The 19924-nt window shown below is 37.4% G+C and overlaps 1 protein-coding gene across 33 annotated transcripts in view; it reads right to left on the bottom strand.

Moving 5' to 3' along the window:
- Itpr (Inositol 1,4,5,-trisphosphate receptor) overlaps window positions 1-18690 on the bottom strand; it is a 226011-nt gene extending 207321 nt beyond the window's left edge. For 28 of the 33 annotated variants that reach the window (XM_067088988.1, XM_067089001.1, XM_067088998.1 and 25 more), the window contains exons 1-3: window positions 18656-18680; window positions 8589-8899; window positions 1526-1596 (exon numbers count right to left, since the gene is read on the bottom strand). In XM_067088988.1, coding sequence (XP_066945089.1) covers window positions 1526-1596; window positions 8589-8689 — 172 coding nt within the window. In that variant the 5' untranslated portion in view covers window positions 8690-8899; window positions 18656-18680. Of the gene's footprint in view, window positions 1-1525; window positions 1597-8588; window positions 8900-18655 lie in introns of all 33 variants that reach the window. The other 5 variants (XM_067089008.1, XM_067089009.1, XM_067089006.1 and 2 more) reach the window with 2 other exon arrangements.
- Between the last annotated feature and the right edge of the window lie 1234 nt (window positions 18691-19924).

The raw sequence follows: 19924 nt of genomic DNA on the forward strand, positions 1-19924 counted from the left end.
ACGTCAAAAGAACAAAAAATTAAGGCGCAATCGATTTGAAACAGACTGGCTCTCCTGTACTTTCTCTGGCCTGAGAGAGAGAGAGAGAGAGAGAGAGAGAGAGAGAGAGAGAGAGAGAGAGAGAGAGAGAGAGAGAGAGAGAGAGAGAGAATCTGACGAACAATTATCTTGTCACTTCCCTCCAGTTTTGAAGCATGGCGGTAGCCTATTTATCCTAAAGTGCTTTGAAGAAGCGCTCATCACCCACATTATTTCAACTCTCTCTCTCTCTCTCTCTCTCTCTTCCCCAAAACCTGTCTCTAAAATACACCTACTGACTGATAAGAGGGTACACCTAAACAACAGGTTTGAAGGAAAGTACCCAAATTGTTCATTTCTCCCCTAGAATGAAAATCACAGCTATTAACTAAAAGCCAAAATTGCTACCACCACATTATGAAGACCTGAGAGAGAGAGAGAGAGAGAGAGAGAGAGAGAGAGAGAGAGAGAGAGAGAGAGAGAGAGAGACTGATTCTGCAACTTATTAAAAGTTCTGCCGCTTGATGGTATACCAGTAATTAATGCTGTACCAATAAAATTATTCCGAGCAATACTGAAGATAGAAAGGTCTTGCACTGCACATAGGAACACACCAACTCAAAGTTACTTAAACTCCACTTTAAAATAACATCACACACATCAATGTGTGGAAATTAACACCTGTATATTTTGAAAAAAAAAAAAAAAACTACAAAGGCCCCCTTGAAGATAGTTACACAGAACTTTATCAGATGCCACTGACTGTCTTTGCTGGCTTCTCAGATTTCATTGTGACTCACTGCTACTCATTCAAGATTCCTGAGGTCTACCGCAATTAAGCCTGGCAATCACTAAGTCATTTATCAAAATATTAACTGTAAACCCAACACTGCCTATCTTTGGTCGGAAGTACCTTCCCCAGACAAGTTACTTCTAACTGCCTCAGAGGAGAGGCCCAAAGGATTTGCTCTTAAATGAAAGTAAGTTATAGTTAATCATTTAGTTTGCTTCAAAGCACTGTCATATCATCTAGAATCCCACCCAAGTCCCTTATGATGCTCTGATATGTTATTGTCAGCAACTTTCAAACAGTCATTTTAACTTTTTCTTTTTTACTTTGCTTTTTTATCATAAAAGTAAGTTACTGTGCTGAACAGGCATATTGCTTACAATGATACCAGAATGAGTAACAGTGTGATTAACCATTTTACAGACACCATACAAAGTACAATATTGCTTATCACAGGGTTGAAATTAACAGATAATATTCTTAGAGGTCAAGTGGCCACGCCACTGAAAGGGTTGAAGATGTTGCACAGCTGTAGTGGGAGGAGAATAACAGGAAAGGAGGAAAGGTGAAAAGGTACTTATCAATGCAAGTTGGGATTAAATGGACACCACAGAGAACCTCGACTGCTCCAAACAGTACAGCACTACATATTAATTAGCGATTAATCTGTGTAGTAGTTCATACTCCACAATAACAACATAAATAGTTATAACTTACCCCTGAACTTCTTGGGAGGATTCGTGAGGTTACCAGCTTCTGGACTGACAACACACCGTGAGTCAACAAGCCTGTGAACAAGAGAAGAGAGGACTGAGTGAAAATATCCAAATTTTATTGCTATTTACAACTGCTTCAGGTAAATGACAGTAAATCTGAGGTGATCACAGTGAACTGTGGTGAGTCCTTTCTGTTCGTGTACAACTACTATTAAAACACAATCGTACCACATTTAATACTTAAAATACCTGTCATGAGTTTATATATTCTTGCTGCTTCCATGCCTGGTCCAATGCAGATGGATGATTACTGTATTTGGTTAATGGCCCTCATGAACTGATACAGAAGTGAGAGGTAACTGGCCACAAGACAGCCAAGATCTTATAAAAGAAACATATTTACTACCTCACTGTTCTTCCAGTCAATGCCTGGCAGTAGCATAATCATTACATATGGAAGGCTGTCTCCTAAAGTTAAGCTTCACTGGGTCTCACACATACAGCACTTAGGTTGACATAGACCCATAATTTAATTTGGTCATTAACAAAATATGCAACAGGCTAGAGGAGTCTAACAGGAATGGCACTACAAAGTCCTGAAGAGCTAAATGAGCGAGGTAATGATGTTACAAAGCAGGACGAATTTTAATCTCTCACACCTAGTGGAGATTTTTTATGGGCATCTTCTGGCCTCTACTGTGACCTACAGTACTGCCACAAACACCAGACTCCTATCATTTGTAGCAAGGTTTAAAGCTTTCATCCCTAGCCCTAAGACAACTACAAGGGCTACACTGCCAACAGTGCTGGCATCCACTGAAGGTAGCACATCAAGTAAAGACTAGAATACTGTAGACGAGTAAATACTAGAATACTGTAGAATAGAACAGAATACAGAACTTAGGCCAAAGGCCATGTGCTGGGATCTATGAGGTCATTCAGTGCTGAAATGGAAATTGAAAATATAAAGGTCTGAAAGGTGTAAAAGGAGGAAAACCCTTGCAGCTGCACTATGAATAAATTGTTAGGAGAGAGTGGAAAGTCAGATGGAAGGAAGAGAATATGAACTGAAGTACAGTCAAAGGAATGAAAGGGGTTGCAGCTAGGGGCCGAAGGGACGCTGCAAAGAACATTAAGTGATGCCTACAGTGCACCACATGCAGTGCACTGATGGCATTATCCCCCTCTCCCCTGTGGGGCAAGTAAAGACTAGAACCATTATTTCTCAAATTTCACTGACTGAGCTAAGCAGTGTAGAAATTCTGTAGCTGCCTGTCATTAACAGGTGGTCACCCATCCAATAACTGCTCAGACCAGACAGCTTAACTTTACGGAAAGATAGGTAAGTTGTGTAGCCGGGAAACTGCAAAGCATTCTGCATAAATTTTTGGAGCATAAAAGGCTATAAAGAGTCTTTAAACTTATCCTGATGTAGGGTTCTATGAAGGGAGAGAGAGAGAGAGAGAGAGAGAGAGAGAGAGAGAGAGAGAGAGAGAGAGAGATGTTCCATATTCCTTTTCATTTGTTTTGTTATACTGTACATACAAAGTGTTTCTACTGGATGTGCACCGCTGGCCTGTAAAACAAGGAAGCTGAACAATGCAGGTTAAGGAAATGGTATCACCGGCATAGGCTACATGCATATACTCCTGTGACACCAGTGGAAATACGAGCAAAGAATAACAGCTCATCTTGGAATTCAATGCTTGACTGACCTCCATTACGACAATAGCAATTAATATAGACTGAGAAGTGACTGGACAAAATATCTGAATAACATGAAAGTTCAGTGCATTTAATTATTATTTAAGAAAAATATATTACATTTTTATTCAAACAGAGCAAATGCAACCTTCCACAGAACTGAATGCCCACAAGTAAAATAGCAGAAAGAGTAATTAATAAACAGATGAAAGCAAATCAACATGGAGATACAGTGATTACCGCACTGTACAAACATAATCAAAAAGCAATTTCAAGTAATAAACTTTATCAATGGTACATTGTACTAAAGGGCGGGGGGAGAGATTCCTTAATAATAACAGATTCCTTAATGATGACTGATCAAATTCACCTGTTTCCTGAATTTTTTTTTGTACAAGGTCTAGTCCACAAACGGCTTGTTACTACCTCGGAAAATTATTAATCAATTATTTGGTCTTTTGAACAAAGGTAATTGTTTCGTGATAACCAATTTAACTTTTTTCTGTACTGTATATGGAAACCAACATTTTTTCTCTTTTCATTTTGCGTTTATCAAAATACATTTTTTGCAACAACTCCTTTTTTATTTGTCAAGTACAAAGTTTGTACCATATTCTTAATTTACAGCAACAATTTTTCATATTTTTCTCATTACGGTAGCTACAATATTATTTTCTATACAATAATCAATGTATTAGATCCTCAGGCCCAAGTACAGTATGGCCAATTTGCAGTGACTTCTCCTGAAGCTTCATAGAACTTTTTGTTATGCAGATCACACCACTCTGGTTTTTGTTTTCATCCTCACATACACTTGAACATTCCAATAACTGGGTAACTATCTATTTTGAGAAGTTTGTCATAATAAACAGTGACTCCATACGAGACCACAAAGATCACTTTCTTTTTCACCCTGTATCTGCTGAATCAAGGAGGAACACCTGGTGCAATAAACTTCCACAATCTCAGGCACTTCAAAACTGAACTGACGAATCTTCAGGAACAGGTTCCTCGCCATACACATGCGCACAAAGTCACAAACACAACTAAGACCTCTCAATCTACCTTTCTTCAATTAAAACCCTTCTTCTACCCCCTTTTCTCATTATTTCTTCTCCCTCTCTATTCATCCTTCACGAAACCCCAACCACATTTATGCTCTGGAAATCACTGGTTTCCATGGCTCATGGACTGTTTCTTTCCTGCAGAAGTTAAAACAGGAATTTTCTTTCTGCATTCAATGTTTGAGGTTACTGTATTACAACCTCTCACCCAACAAAAGGCAGGCGTTATTATTTTCCTTGGGGTTAGCCCCCATTCTTCTTGCATCTCTGAAGAATGGAATAACAGTGAACATTAAATTTCCTGTCTCACTACTTTCTGCAAAAGAGAAGAATCTTTATCATCAGCATAACAGAAATGCAGCCCCGTTCCAGCAACTTCGAAACCATTTTCCAATAGACTAGCTCCTCTTCTTTCACACTGCAACAAGATTCCCAACCCAACTTAAGAACTGTCCAGCAACGTTTAAACTTTTCACCGATGCTCTCCAGGCCTCACCAGATGCATCCAAAACTTTAAAACTTATCCTGCTCAAAGAAACTTCCGTAGGGTACAGAAGAAAAACTTTTCTACAAAAAATTATGGAGACTCAATATTGCAAAAGCAATCCAAATATGTGCGCTCAAGTGTTATATACACAACTTCGTTCATACATACATACATACATATATATATATATATATATATATATATATATATATATATATATATATATATATATATATATATATATATATATATATATATGTATATGTATATATATGTATATATATATATATTGTATTACATTTGAAGACTAATTTAGGTTATGAACATTTAAGAAGCATTACTAGAATATAATAGAACTGAATATAAAATTCAGGTCAAAGGCCAAGAGCTGGGACCTTATGAGGTCATTCAGAGCTGAAATGGAAATTGACAGTAAAAAGGTTTGAAAGGTTTAACGGGAGGAAAAACTCACTGTTGCACAATGAATCAAATGTTAGGAGAGGGTTGAGGAAAGTAAGATTGAAGAAGAGGATATGAATGGAGGCACAGTGTAAGGAACGAAAATGGTTGCAGCTGGTGGCCGAAGGGACACCGCAAAGAACCTTAAGTAATGCCTATGGTGCTCAGCATGAGGTGCACTGATGGCACTACACTACTATGGGGGAAAAAAATCATCTTTAGCTTTTATTTTAAATCTTCAAACATCTTGTACAAAATGGGGTCAACAGTACATAAGCTACAGCAGGACTGAAATTATTTCCTTCTGTCGGTTGTATTAATAAACATTCAAAGAGGTTCCTAGCAGCATTGCTGCATCTTATTTTACTAGTAAAGGAACAATCAATGCTATGTGACTTTTTACTTAAATGTACAAAAACAGCATCAATACTAAGGCTAGTCCTAATTGAATATTTATGCTGATTTATTTTGACATTTACTTCATTATTTGTTTAGCCTGAATAAAATTAAGTGCAGGCCACATAGGCTATGGGATTTTATAAGCAATGTTGCTATTTTGTTGATGACTGTTTTTGGCAATGTTATATGAGGAGATTACATTTACACCGAATATTTTCAACACTCATTCAAAGGACTCAAAGCCAGTGAAATCCGACAAACGAAGAATGGTATGTCAACAGGATTAGCCTACTTCACAAGATCTGCATGAGCAGAGGAAGAAATACCAGTAATAAACCCTTAACTGAAGCTTTGTGATCCAAAAAGCTATGGAAAAATGGGTCATCCCACATACCCATTGATTTATAATGCTCAAACCTCTACAAAGACATGCCCAGAGTAGCTAGTGAAGAAGGAGCAGGAGGTGACACACTGTGGGTACCACCAAAGGAGATAACTATACACTGCCATATAGGGCATGCAGTGCCACCCTCTCCAGTAGCTTGCAGTTCCTCATTTGACGGGTTGGTATCGTTCTTGGCTGGCACTCTGCTGGGCCCGCGTTCGATTCTTCAGCCAGCCAATGAAGAATTAGAGGAATTTATTTCGGGTGATAGAAATTCATTTCTCATTATAATGTGGTTCAGATTCCACAATAAGCTGTAGGTCCCATTGCTAGGTAACCAATTGGTTCTTAGCCACGTAAAATAAATCTAATCCTTCGGGCCAGCCCTAGGAGAACTGTTAATCAGCTCAGTGGTCTGGTTAAATTAAGGTATACTTAAGTGCCACCTTCTCCATGTGCAAAACCCCCTTACCTTTCAGAAAGCCAGCATAACCCTTGCAGGGAGAGTCAAGGATACAAATCTCTTCTGTAAATTGAACAAAAGCGATGGAATGGTTATAAAATTTAGGCCTATTTGGTCCTTCAGCGCTGAAAGGGAAACTTAGAGTAAAAAGGCTTTAAAGGTGTAACAGGAGGGAAACCTCACTGTTGCACTATGAATCAATTGTTAGGAGAGGGTGGAAAGTAAGATGGAAGAAAGAGAATACAAACAAAGGCAGACTAAAGTGGAATGAAAGGGGTTACAGCTAGGGACCTAAGGGATGTTGCAAAGAACCTGAACTAATGCCTGCAGTGCACCATGTGAGGTGCCCTAACAGCACTACCCACCACGGGGGAACAAAAGTGACAAGGTTCAACAGCATGAGAGGATATGAAGCAACTACACACCCACTCACGTCCTATACATTTTCACTGTTTAATCACACTTATCCTTTTAAACAACGTCCATTCTGAATTGCGGACCATCAAATTTGGAAACTTTCAGCGACATGAATACTTAGAAAAACCTTCAACTTGACAAGCAGAGCAGATCATAACAAGATGTCCAACCTCAACAGAGCTGCTTATTCAGATGAACAAGTGGTAGCTCCACTCACCCGCCTACCACCAATTAACCCCCTCGTAACCAAGCCTCAACAAACACTTCCAGTTCATGGCATGAATACTCCACCAGTACTTGAAAGGCTATGAATTACAAAAAAATCTGAGTCTTAAAAGTTAAACAAGTGAACAACAACCACCCTCATACTCCATAATTTCAGCCACAGCTGCACCATTGTCAATAATTAAGCTAACACACTACTTGTGGCACCATCATCTCCAGTGGCTAGCTGGTTAGAATACTCCTTCATTCTAAACTTAGTTTAATAACGAAGGCATCTGTAAAACTATGGTTTGTCGTCACATTTAACTCAGTCATATACTTGGTCTCATAGCTTCTGTGGTCCTCCATATTAAAAATTAAAATTGCCCCTATTTAACAATATTAATAAAAGGACAGAGCATTCTCACAAAATAACATTTGTGCATTCCTACATATACTGATATATACTGTATATATATTTAAAACCTAACAAAGATAAAAAATAAATACTATAAAGTACTTGCATGACTGAACAGAATGTTTATTGCTCAAAGCAATCACAAGATCAAAAGATGTCTAACATTAACTCAACTGTTCTTCAAAAGTGACCAAAGACCAGACAAAACCTGTTGCCAGCCTTTTCATCAAATGGTAACACTGCCATGATTTTATACTAGCCTACTTATGCAAGTGTCATCCTTTGATTAAAGCATATGAACTGGCACATGGTTCAAGTGTTGTCTCGAAAACTACCAAGTGCTACTGAATAATCACAATACAAACACAGTCAAAAACCAAAAAAACAAGTTTCATCATCAAAAGTTCAAACAACAAAAGCTGGGAGAGTCCTAAAAGTTGTCTGTGCTCGACAGCAGCCACAAGCAAAGTGGAGTGGAGACAGACAGGTGGGTGGGGTGTCCCCCTGCCCACTGGTAGTTTACTACCGTGTCAATAAGTTTGACTGGCTGTTCAAGCTCCCGTTCACAAGTTAAAACCCAAGTAAAGAACGAAGGTTTGTATTTGCGTAGGAACAACTACCAAGTGCTACTGCAACTTGTGAAAAACAAAAGACACCACCCTACTTACAAACAAGTTACATTCCAGGAGGCCATTTGTATGCTGAATTGTTTGCAAGTTGGCTACTGTACTCTCAACACCTATTTAAGCACAATATGATATAAAATCAATACAGTGCTGTATGTTTTTTCATCCTACAACACAATACACTGTACATATAGTATATACTGTATGTACAGAATAGGCGCACAAAACAAAATCTGAACTTACGGGTGGCAAAGGGAGCACTCAGAACACCATTTTAATTTGCAATCCCATTTGTTTGTATCTCTGAATGTTTGTAAGTACGGTGGCATCTGTACTGTATAACAGTCTAGTGTAAACAGCAATAGGTCATACAATACTGTGATCTGAAAGGCAGAATATAAGTGAACAAATACGATTAATTTTCAAACAGCTACTCACCCAAGGGTACTTATGAAGCCCGAGACGCTGCCTTCCGCAAACAGGGAGACGATGTCCCCCATGTGGAGGATGGCAGCCGAGCCATGCAATTCGGGACCCATCTTGAACAAGAGGGCAGTGGGTGGATGGGCGTGATCTTTCCAAAGTCACTCACAGCCACCCCCAATCCACCAGTTCCACTCCACAGGAATCACTATATAGTACGCACTTCCATCACTAGGCTTCGGTGATAAATTTTCATTTTCCAACCACTCACTTTCACTACTTGCAGCCAATAGGGTAACGGACTGCCGTATGACTTAATAACCTACCTAGGAGGGAGGTGAAAGACACACTGGTGATAATTGTGCAAACCTACTTCTTTAAGCCTTGCGGTCCTTAAACAATTTTCTCCTAATCTACACACACATCACCCTGTTATTTACAGACCTTGACCTCAATCTTCTTTACCCAGAAAGTTGGCCTAGTTATGTACCATAAATGAATTTTAAAAATCTGAATCTCCACACTGTTGACTTGCAACTGATATCACACAAAATATGAACAAATGAATGTTTGATACTGTCACCAATACCTCAAGTTTCCTGACTGACCACACGACCAACAAAATAAAACCCTCTAGCAGTGACATAAGGCTCTGAATCGCCTTCCATCAAGTATCGTCAGGCACACTCCTTTGCTTATTCATTTTGTTTATGTTTATGTATCTATACTGTATATGGTATATATTTACTTAAAAAAATAATTAACCTACTTGTCAGTTTTGTTTTTGCGTCAACACTATACGTAACTAAAATCCATTTATTCTGGTCAAATCTATAGTGTTTAAATAAAATTATACAAATTTTTATGCGTTTTTATTTAGCTTGCCTTTCTGTATGGTTACTCAATCCAGGTGACGATACAACCTTACATGATCAGCAGATCAGCAGTGACCTCTAGTGACCCTACAGTGACCTCTCCCAGTATCTCAGGACTTGTATGAAGTGAATAACTCTACAGATTTTCATACCTTCTTTGACTCAGTAGGATAAGTTAATAACTCGAAAGACTTTTCAAACCTCCTTTGGCTCAACAGGATATTTTGTTAGATACAGTCATAAATCAGTTACAATTTCTGTGAAGACTAAAAAGTATAAAATAAAAAATAAAAATCTTTAAAGTATGTATTCATTAAAATGGAGAGAAAAGTAAAAAATAAATTTTTGAGACACCAGGATTTCCTTACAATTAATCATGACTATAAAAATAAAAGCGTGGCTGCAAAACATGGAAGGAAACGCTACAAGAACAAAAATACTCGCAGCATTTTCTTCTATGTCTGTTGCCCACCTATTATTTTTACAGTCATGATCAATTGTAAGGAAATCCTGGTGTCTCAAAAAATTTGTTCACCCTTTAATCCATTTTAATGAAAGCGTGTTTAAAATTTTTTAAAATTTTTTTATTCCTTTCTTTTGACATAAAGTCTTTATAAATTTCACAATTCAAGTTCACGCCTTATAGGCTAATCTATAAGTATGTTCCCTAACTTTATTCTGAATAAATTAGTAACCACCCGATTTAACAGAGAGAAAAGACCTCAAGTGGACTACAAAAATTATCTTCACACAATATCAAGACTGCGGTGAGCCACGGTACAGAAGATAACACACAGTCCAAGGTTTGAAAACCCCAGAAATGCCAAACCCAGTACAAAAAAGAAGGGTAGGCCCAAAGGGAAGGGAGTGGACCTTAACTCCTGAGGAAGTGATAGACTTTTTAAAAAAAAAGGTAGTAATATTTTACTCAAAATATCCATATGTACCGTGATGAGGCAACGAAACTGTCACGATATTAAAAACCCTTTAGCTTGCTTAGTCAATGTTAATGACAGTGTTTCACAGCATCAGCTCTTAAACATACCAACCTAGCCTAGAACTGATAAACAGATACAACTGGATATTAAGAGGTAGAATGTACCATACTTCTAATAACATGGTAAATTATTATGCAAGCTTCTAGCATCAACTCACTTTCCCTTGAAAAGACCTAATGACTTGCAAAACTCTTTCTGCAAGGCTGAATACCTAATGGCAGACCACGACAACAAAATTTTCTAGTAACAGATTCTGAAAACAAAGGAGAGACTTTAATAAGTTAGTTGCTCTCCATCATTTGTCCTTATCATCAGGAAGTCAAAAATTAAAAGCATAAAAACCTAAATACAGTACTGTGACCAACTTTTGATCAACACAACTGCTTTGCATTAACCAGACACTAGATGACTGCAAGAAATGTCAAGAATAAGGTAGTAATGGTATCAGCTAGTTCTATATACAGTACAGTATTCATATTTCTGACTATTGTAAATTACTGGCTGGTGTTAATTAAAAACAAAAGCATATACAGGTGAATGGATTAATTACATAATTACACCTTGCATACTGATGACACACAAGATTATGTGTTCAACTGACTTCTTAAAAAAATATACCTATTTTCATTAAAAATGTATCTGGATACTTGCCTACTGTTAAAAGATAGCTCACGTCTCCTCGCCTTACGGTGTGGAGATATAAGCTATCTTTAACAGTAGGTAAGATTCATCCTAAATAATTACTTTTATGTACTGGAGTCAACTCCTGGCCCTATTATACTACAGCCAGGTACTTCCTACATGTAAAGACTCAACTGAATACTAACAAAGTGTTAAGTTCTGGGTTTTATTTATTCCTAACAAATGCAAATGAAAGGGTAGACCAACAAAATGAACAATGCAACGACCTGCAATTTTACAGTGGTTAGCTGTCCAATAACTACTTTCTACTGCATTTCATGCCCGCAAAAATGTAGATGCTCCAATGTTTCAAGGACACGAGTAACAGATGCTACCTTCAACTGCTATACTTAAGCTATATGCATTCAAGTTAAAAGGCCAAATATACACTCTAAAATTTATTTCCCTAATGAGAAAGTTTTAACTATATACTGCACTTGCTAACCATATAATTAAGGTATCATAAGAAAATATAAATACTATATACTGTATACTGTATATATATGAGCACAGGATTGCCTTACATATCACAAACTTCTGCAAAATAAAAACAGTCAGAGAGTAAAAGCAGCAGCTTTTTGCAAGCGGCAACCAGAAATTCAAGGGGCCAAAAGCTAATTTAGTAAGATGTCCATTGCAAAAAGCAGCTATCAATGTTGCATTTTTCATCACAAAGTTTGAGTGAAAACCAACTGTATTTAGAAAGGTAAGCTTCTCAACTCATCTGAATAACACATGTGCTAAGCCATGCTTATAATTATACCAAGTAACATTTTAGTCGTACAGAGCATGTGTTTACTGGTGCATAGCAATGAAAGAATAACAACAGTGTGGCAGTCAACACTTACTACAGTATACAGCACAGTCCTATCATATAGTTAACATATCTTTTTGTACGACTGGTGTTATCACAAAAGATTTAGAGATGCCTCGTCATTAGCGTGACAAATGCTAATATTGATTTTATTCAAACTGTGTAAGCATTTATCAGGAATAAGCATCAAACACCATTAATAAAAACTCCAGAGAATAAAACATACATATTCAAAGGAGTGTCAAAGGAGTGAAAACCAAAACGAAAAAATTACGTAATAAAAAATACCCAAAAACAGAAATACTATACTGTAGTGTATATAGCCTACATGGATAAATAGCAATATACATCAGACTATGGCAACAGTGCATGACACTTTAGAGTGGTATTACAGCCTTTATGATAATGATGAGCATTAGCATCAATAACAATAAACCTACAACATACGGTATAAGATTCTGTACCTACAGAGGGACTAAGCATTAGCACACCATCATTGACAATAATTCTTTCCTATCACAGAGTAAGGTAAGCTACAGATTGTTATTGGTCTATTATAAGCAATATCCCCTACAAGGATTCAACGTTTGAGCTAAAAGCATATCTCATACAACAGAGAAGCTACAATATAAAATTCAACGGCATAATTAATACAGTACTTTTTGTACCTAGGAATGTTTATTTTTTATAGCAATGTTTCAATGAATCATACAAAAATTATTTTAACCTTTGAAATACTATAATACAAAATTTTTCCGTTATTAAGGGCAATGAAATGAGCAATCCACTCCCCTTCCCTAGCCCATGCCTGAAGAAAGGAAAAAGAAGTGGGCAGAAGTGGGCTGACCCCGGAGGAAAACTAGAGATATGCCTCTTTGAAGGATGGGAAGATAATTCAGAGAAAATGGAAGCCAGAAGAAATATTCTAAATCTTGGCAGTGGAAGAAAAAGACAGTGTTTGCACTGTGTAAGCAGATTATGGACTTCCAAAAGTGGTCTGACATTATTCAGAAGTATTCACACACACTTGTTTTAACAAGAAAAGCAATCTAACGTAGACTTCAAAATGCTAAGCTTCATGTAAGGCATACCCCTGGAAGGTTGAAGGTTGTATCACAAATGAGGAGGTAAAGGAGAAATGGGGTATACATATAATTAGTAACTGAATAAAAGATCATGGCATTCTAGTCAGAATGAGACTGGAGAAAATGAAATACTTCAAGAAATGCCAGATCTAGAAGAATCAAGGAGGCCCAAAAATAATACAGTGCACGGGTGAGAACTTAAGACAGCATGAGAATTCCAGCAGCAAGTGCTAGGGATGAGGAGAATGGAGAGATATGTCTTCATACAATGATACTGAAGACAGATAAACTAACTATACAACTATGATAGCCATTCTTGTTTGACTATTGTGGACACTAAGAGGAATAATACCCTATATTTAAAATCTACATCTAGGATGAAGTCAGCTGCAACTGCAACAGAAGAATTAGAGATAGATTTTAGTGTCCATCAAGGGTCAGTGCTGAAATCTTTGCAATTCATCATATCAAAGGAAGAATTATCAAAAGGAGGGCAGAAAAGGGTGACCATGGAGCTGCTTTGTGCAGATGACCTAGTGCTAACAGCAAAATCCGAGGGAGAAGTGTGGATATGATTAAACACTGGAAGAATGGACAGGACAGAACTTAAAACTGATGTCAGCAAAACAGAGCATCTGGTGAAGGGAATGGAAATGGAATATAAAATGCAAGTCAAATGCCAAGTGCTGGGACCTATGAGGTCATTCAACACTGAAATGGAAACTGACAGTAAAAAGGTTTTAATGGGAGTAAATAGATGTAAAAACCACAACTGCTCTATGAAACAATTGTTGGGAGAGGGTGAACAGTTAGGTGTAAAAAAGAGAATATGAACATACGTACATAATAAGGAATGAAAGTGGTTGCAGCTAGAGGATGAAGGGACATTGCAAAGAACCTCAAGTAATGCCTACAGTGCACCCCATGAAGTACACTTATGGAACTACCCCCAGGGGGTGATGAGAATGGAATCAGAGAAAAAGTTCATTATGGAAAGTGACCATACGCTTGTCGTGGGATAGGTGTGGAGGGGATGTACCCTCCAGTGTACTGAATGTAACACATGGTGTTACATGAAGTATTCATGATTACAAAATATACCCGGTACATGAAGTAAGACATTTTTTACTCCAAAAATGTATGACAACCAAATGGTGTTTAGAGGACTCATAACCCTGCTGTGATAGAAGAGCAGGTCTCGGATAAATTAGGGTATTTTGTTACCTTGGGGACACACTGGACTATCAAGCATGAGTTGAGAAAACTTTAAGAGAGAGTAGCTGCAGCTTGGCTGAAATGGAAGGAGCTTTATTACCGGTAAATAAAAATATCCCATTAGCAAAGTCTTACACTGGGTACGCATCGCCTGTACGTATACATAAAACACCAGGGCACTGACAAGGAAAATGGATTTTGAAAAGTATAATCCTGGAATGTTTAGGTTCATGGCTGATGCATGGTCAGGATATCATATTAAGAATGGAAAATTGGTGGATAGAAGAGAAGAGGTATTGATGGTCACAAAAGCAAATACAGAAGTAGCAGGATGAACGGATAAAAAGGTCCAAGAAAGCATAGGAAAAGGCGATACATGAAAACCTAGATCTGATATAAGTTCAAGCAGAAAGAGCAGAGAATACAGACTAGAGTGAAGAACTCATTTCATGTTTAACACCATAAAAGGATAAGCGGATGTAAAACGTGTTTTGTAATATGTACATTCCACTCCACTCCATTGCACAATATCACTCAATTGCAACATCATAAATATTAGGCTATATAACTCTACTGCAGTGCAACAAGTGTGCATGTTGCCATCTCTGCCTGAACAATTTCCAAAGTGAAAAGTAGTATACATACTATACTGCATTTACTTACTATTGTCAGTTGCCTCAACAAATCTTAAAATGATTTCCTACTTTGATTAACATGGGCAGATTGCAGCGCTTCATCTCCTAATTATGAAAACTTACATCAACTAAGAGCTCTTGTGATCTAATGCAGCAGTTTATTATTCAACTATAAGACAATTTACCAAGACCACCACGTCTGTATTTCTGAAATGGTATTACAACAGCCTGAAAATTGGAGCATGACAAAGTTAAAGATATTAGACAGATAAGCAGAAAGAGGCAAATGGACTCTGACAAAAAGTCTGGTAGAGGATAAGGCAGCTGGGGTCGAAGGTTGAAGGGAAGCACAAAAGAACTTCTAGGGTTGTACTGCCTACTGTCACATATGTACCCCTCTAAAAAACCCATTTCGAATCAAAGTGGAGTGAAAGCAATATGGAGAATAGTCGCACAGAGCCCTTCCCTAATTCTTTTTTTTTTTTTTTTGTCAGAGCTCTTTCAAAATTTCATATCTGCAGTTGTTGCTCTCATTGTGCTTATCTATGATGTGCTGTAATCTTTATTATTATTTTGGGGAGGGGGGGAGGGGCAACTTTCCAAACCAGGCTCCCTATTTGCCATCATACCATGCTCCCTTGGGCCTGCTCTCCCTCTACACATACCATTACAAGCCCTTTGTTTGCATATCTGTAATATAATTTGCAGTGTCTGTGTTTGTCATTTAAAGTATAGTTATACATATGAGCATGAATGAATAAGGACTGATAAAACAAAGATGTAAAAAACATATAGTTATTGAGGAATGGATGTCCGGGAACATGGCACTCGTATTATTTAAAACAACATCACAAGAAGCAAAACATTGCAAAAACTGGGAGATATCCCTAATCAGCACCATCCTCGCTTGTTTTTAGAGGGCTTCCTTCCTGTCACATTCTGTCTGCCTGTTTTGTCCCTTTTATTTGTTAGTTACCTTTTACAGGCTGCTTGAGTAACTTGTCCTACGTGTCATAACTGCTCTGAAATGGAGAGGTCTTTTGGTTTTTTTTTTGTAATGTCTCTAAGTCTTCACAGCCTTGGGACAACTTATTCAACAGCTGGGCCTCATGTATTTAAAGGCCCTTTATCAATATCTTTATGGCATTTTGACTCCAATGATCCGTATTTACCCGAGCTCCATCGTCTATTTATGCTTCATCAGCATATTTCTGTTACAGATCTTTTATTTATTTCAGCTTATTATTCTTTATCAATGATAATATGCATCAACACACATTAAAGTTCAATTTTACTTCAATATCCAGCAGGTAACTAAAGAATTTCCAAAAGGGATGGGCATGACCCTATCCCACAGCAATTACTCTTCATCAATCTGGCTGCTTTGCTAATCCCTCTAGCTTCTTCAGTAAATACTCTGGTAAACCCATAGGGACCTTAACAGTAGTCTAGTGTTTTAATTATTATAATTAAATTAGTTATCAACAAGCATTTTAACTTATCCATTTTCTAAGTAATTTTATGAGCGCTACAATTCTTAGGTGACAATGTCCTGTTTTATGATGACTACATTCCTTACATGATAATGCCTTACTTCAACAAATTCAACAATGACCTATTAAGGTTCAGCGTTTATCAATTAACACTCTCAAGCTCCTAACTGTCTTTACTATTTGTCCTTCTGTACTAGTTACAAAGTTACTGTTAATTGAGCTAACAAAATTTATTTCTGGTTTTGTTTATATTCTATTACTTTGCACTGTTTTATCTTTATTTTGTCTATTTTTCTCCATTTAATTCTCTATGTCCAACTCTTTAATATTTTAAAATTCAGTCATAAATTCAAGAAGACAAAACATTAAAAATAGCAGTGATACAGGACACCAGGTTTAAAAAACACTATGAACCTTATGCAACACACAAAAGCAAACAATTCATGCCATACCTTTAATCAGCAAACAGGTATTTGAATCTCAAAAATTTATTTAGAGTAGTTGCCTTTAAAAACATGTCACAAATTGCAACATTCTATAATGCATGTGAATCCAAGTGACTTTATAGTAAAAGAATTTATACAAATTATAATTGATGGTTACAGGCAAAATCAATGACAGATGTAGAGCACAGCACCCAGATTATGAAACAAGCTTGAGCAGAACCTACTGTACACTGAGGGCTCCAAAAACAAACTTGGAATTGAAACTAAAGTACATTTTCTGACATTATTTTTGTGTAGTAATAAGAGTACAGTATTTGTCATGACTTTCAATTATATTATGTTTAAATCTGAGAAACTGGTAACTGAATCATGAGAGAATTGTGAACAGGAGCCGGTAACTGAACCATGGCAGAATTGTGAACAGGAGCCATTTAAAACACATCTTTACAAGTCTCTACAACTAGCCTACACAAGAAAGCTGCCGTAAAGAGAATGGAATGTACAGCTTTTCTTGGGGGGGAATTATAAACTTATGTAGGAAGCCTAAATATTATTTGCCACAAAATCCAGTATATCTTAAGATTAATTTCCAGCATACCAAAAATGCAGTACTGTTTGGAATGATTAAGTATAGGAATGGTATTCTGATGTTTAAATTACATAACCTGCCATACGTTAACTAAATTGGATAAATGGGTAAATGTAAGGGCTAAACCCAAGGCACTAGGCCCAAAAAGGTCATTCAGCAGTACTAACTTTAGGCTTGGATATACAGTAATGCAAAATTTTCCTACACAGGCTTATTAATGATATAGCCTGACCACTGATATTTGTACTGCAATTATAACTACGCGGAATGAAATTATAATACATAGCCTATACATATACCACATGGGCGTAGATATATAAATATATATATATAAATATATATATCAACAAATTATGCCAGGCATACCCTATTAACAAATAAATGGGCACACCCTATACCCTGCATCAGACAGACTCAAGTCAGTCCCAAGCCTAAATGCAACAGAATGACTGATCGTAAAAATTGACGACGACGACGACTTGTCTGCAGACGCAGAATTAGCGAAAGCAACGAACTTCGACAGTAAAGCCTTACTGAACACAAATTGGGCGAGGCTCAAAAAAGACCATCTGTCGGGTGGCCTAAGCCTTTGCCGACTGTAAATACGGCTGCCTATGGTACCTTAAGGCCTATGCTAGTCTTCCTTGGGGTGCAATGCATTTTACGAGCATATTTCCCCGCCCTAGGGTGCCCACCTTCAATCATTTCATTTACAAAGCTAAAATACCCTTGGACTAAGTATAGAGATTATATTTTAAATGTAACTTTGGCCTCTAACGAAGATGTGAAGGAATAAATTATATTTGCTCAGTCGAAGCCTAAGCCAGGGCCAAAGTGCCCGACGGCCTGGAGGTCAACCTGCCTAACCTACTCTAGGCATAAACCTACACTTACAAAAGCTTTAGATATTAAGCTAAATACTAAAGGAAACGTACATTTCCGCCTAACAAATCAGATTAATAAGGATCTTTAATCCACAAATGGCGTCTAACATAAATCCCAATTCCAGCTCTGTTTAGGAAAACATCTCAAACCGTTCTCCACTTTGCACAGTCGGGTTGACAGACGGCACTTAAAAATCAACAAGTGTCAAAAACCTCCGCTTTAAAGCAACTCGCGACCTGAATAACCGCACGAGCACCGAGACGGGGACACAACGCGACACAGGTATCGTACACGTCGTAGAAATTGACGGGTTAAAGCACTAAATATCAACGGGAAATTTTAATTTCGACCGGACGAGCGACATACTCTCCCACAAGTCAGGGACACAACTGACAAGTCTCGTAGAGAATCGAGAAGGCGATATCGGCACGAGTGAGTGGGGTTTAGCGGTGTGTTCAGTCGCTGTTTTACCTCAACGTCTTACGTTGTCTGTTAGAACGTACTTAATTGCGTTCGATTCTGTTGGATCGTTCTCGTCGTTAACGCATTCGCTCCCATAAAGTGACCTGAAACTTTAAAATAAAATCACCATCAAATTTATAACATTATTTTATGTATATATGGACCACTTTTAAGAAGAACAGAAATAAAATTAAGTATAAGTGTCCATATCTACAAAACAACTTGTCGGCTACACCTTAGGACAAACAGCTCTAAAGGACGCTCTCTGCTTGACTACAGAATGAACGAAGACACTTACAGGTGACATTTGGCAACTGCAAGCAGTTGCGAATGTTGCCATACTAGAAGTATTTGCCACAATATCCTAAAACTCGGCTGAACTCATATTTTGCAGTTGTTTATTGTAGCACAGCATAAAAGAAGACAAGGATAATAAGCAAGTACGAACAAATAAACAGCAGATTAGCAATATTAACGGTTACGAGGACCAAAGTTTCTTTCTATAACCTATACGTAAGTTCAGCTGAACAGTAATGCAATACTCCAGTTTTGAAGAAAGATTTGATGCCGGCTCTGGGTCTCTCTCTGTTGCTACCTTTTTATTTACATCCGGGTGCCACTCTAGCAAGGCATATCTCCATGGCGCTGTGGGTCATTCAAATGGATGCTGTTGATTAAAATTCTGTTATGTTTACGAGCTCGATAGCGATGCTAAAACGTGAGATAATGAAGGATGTCCAGATAACATCAGCTCCACTCACAGATGGTCAAGTGCATCCCACCAAAGAAAAAAAATTTCAAATAGTTCTGAACTTTTCAAATTAGTTCTGTCTAAATAAGACATGGTAGCAAAAGAAAAAAATAAGGAAATGAAAAGCCAAAAGACATGGGAAAAAGACAAAAACCTGGAAAATTAAAGAAAATGAAACTTGAATATGCAAAGTACTCATGACGAGCAAAAGAAAAAAATCTTTACCTGAACTTTGGACGGTCTGGTAGAATGTCTTCGTATTTTGAGTTTCTTTTGCTTTATCTTTTCTTATTTATTTATTTATTATGCTAAATATGCATCATCCTTGCGAGTTATTGCCTGAATTTAATGGTGTATTCGTCGATGTAAGACTAAACCGATTATCTTTGCCTTAATTTAGAATTCTCTCAGAGAAAAAAATT

This window comes from Macrobrachium rosenbergii, chromosome 45 (genome assembly GCF_040412425.1).
Source record: "Macrobrachium rosenbergii isolate ZJJX-2024 chromosome 45, ASM4041242v1, whole genome shotgun sequence".
In the NCBI taxonomy this organism is placed as follows: domain Eukaryota; kingdom Metazoa; phylum Arthropoda; class Malacostraca; order Decapoda; family Palaemonidae; genus Macrobrachium; species Macrobrachium rosenbergii.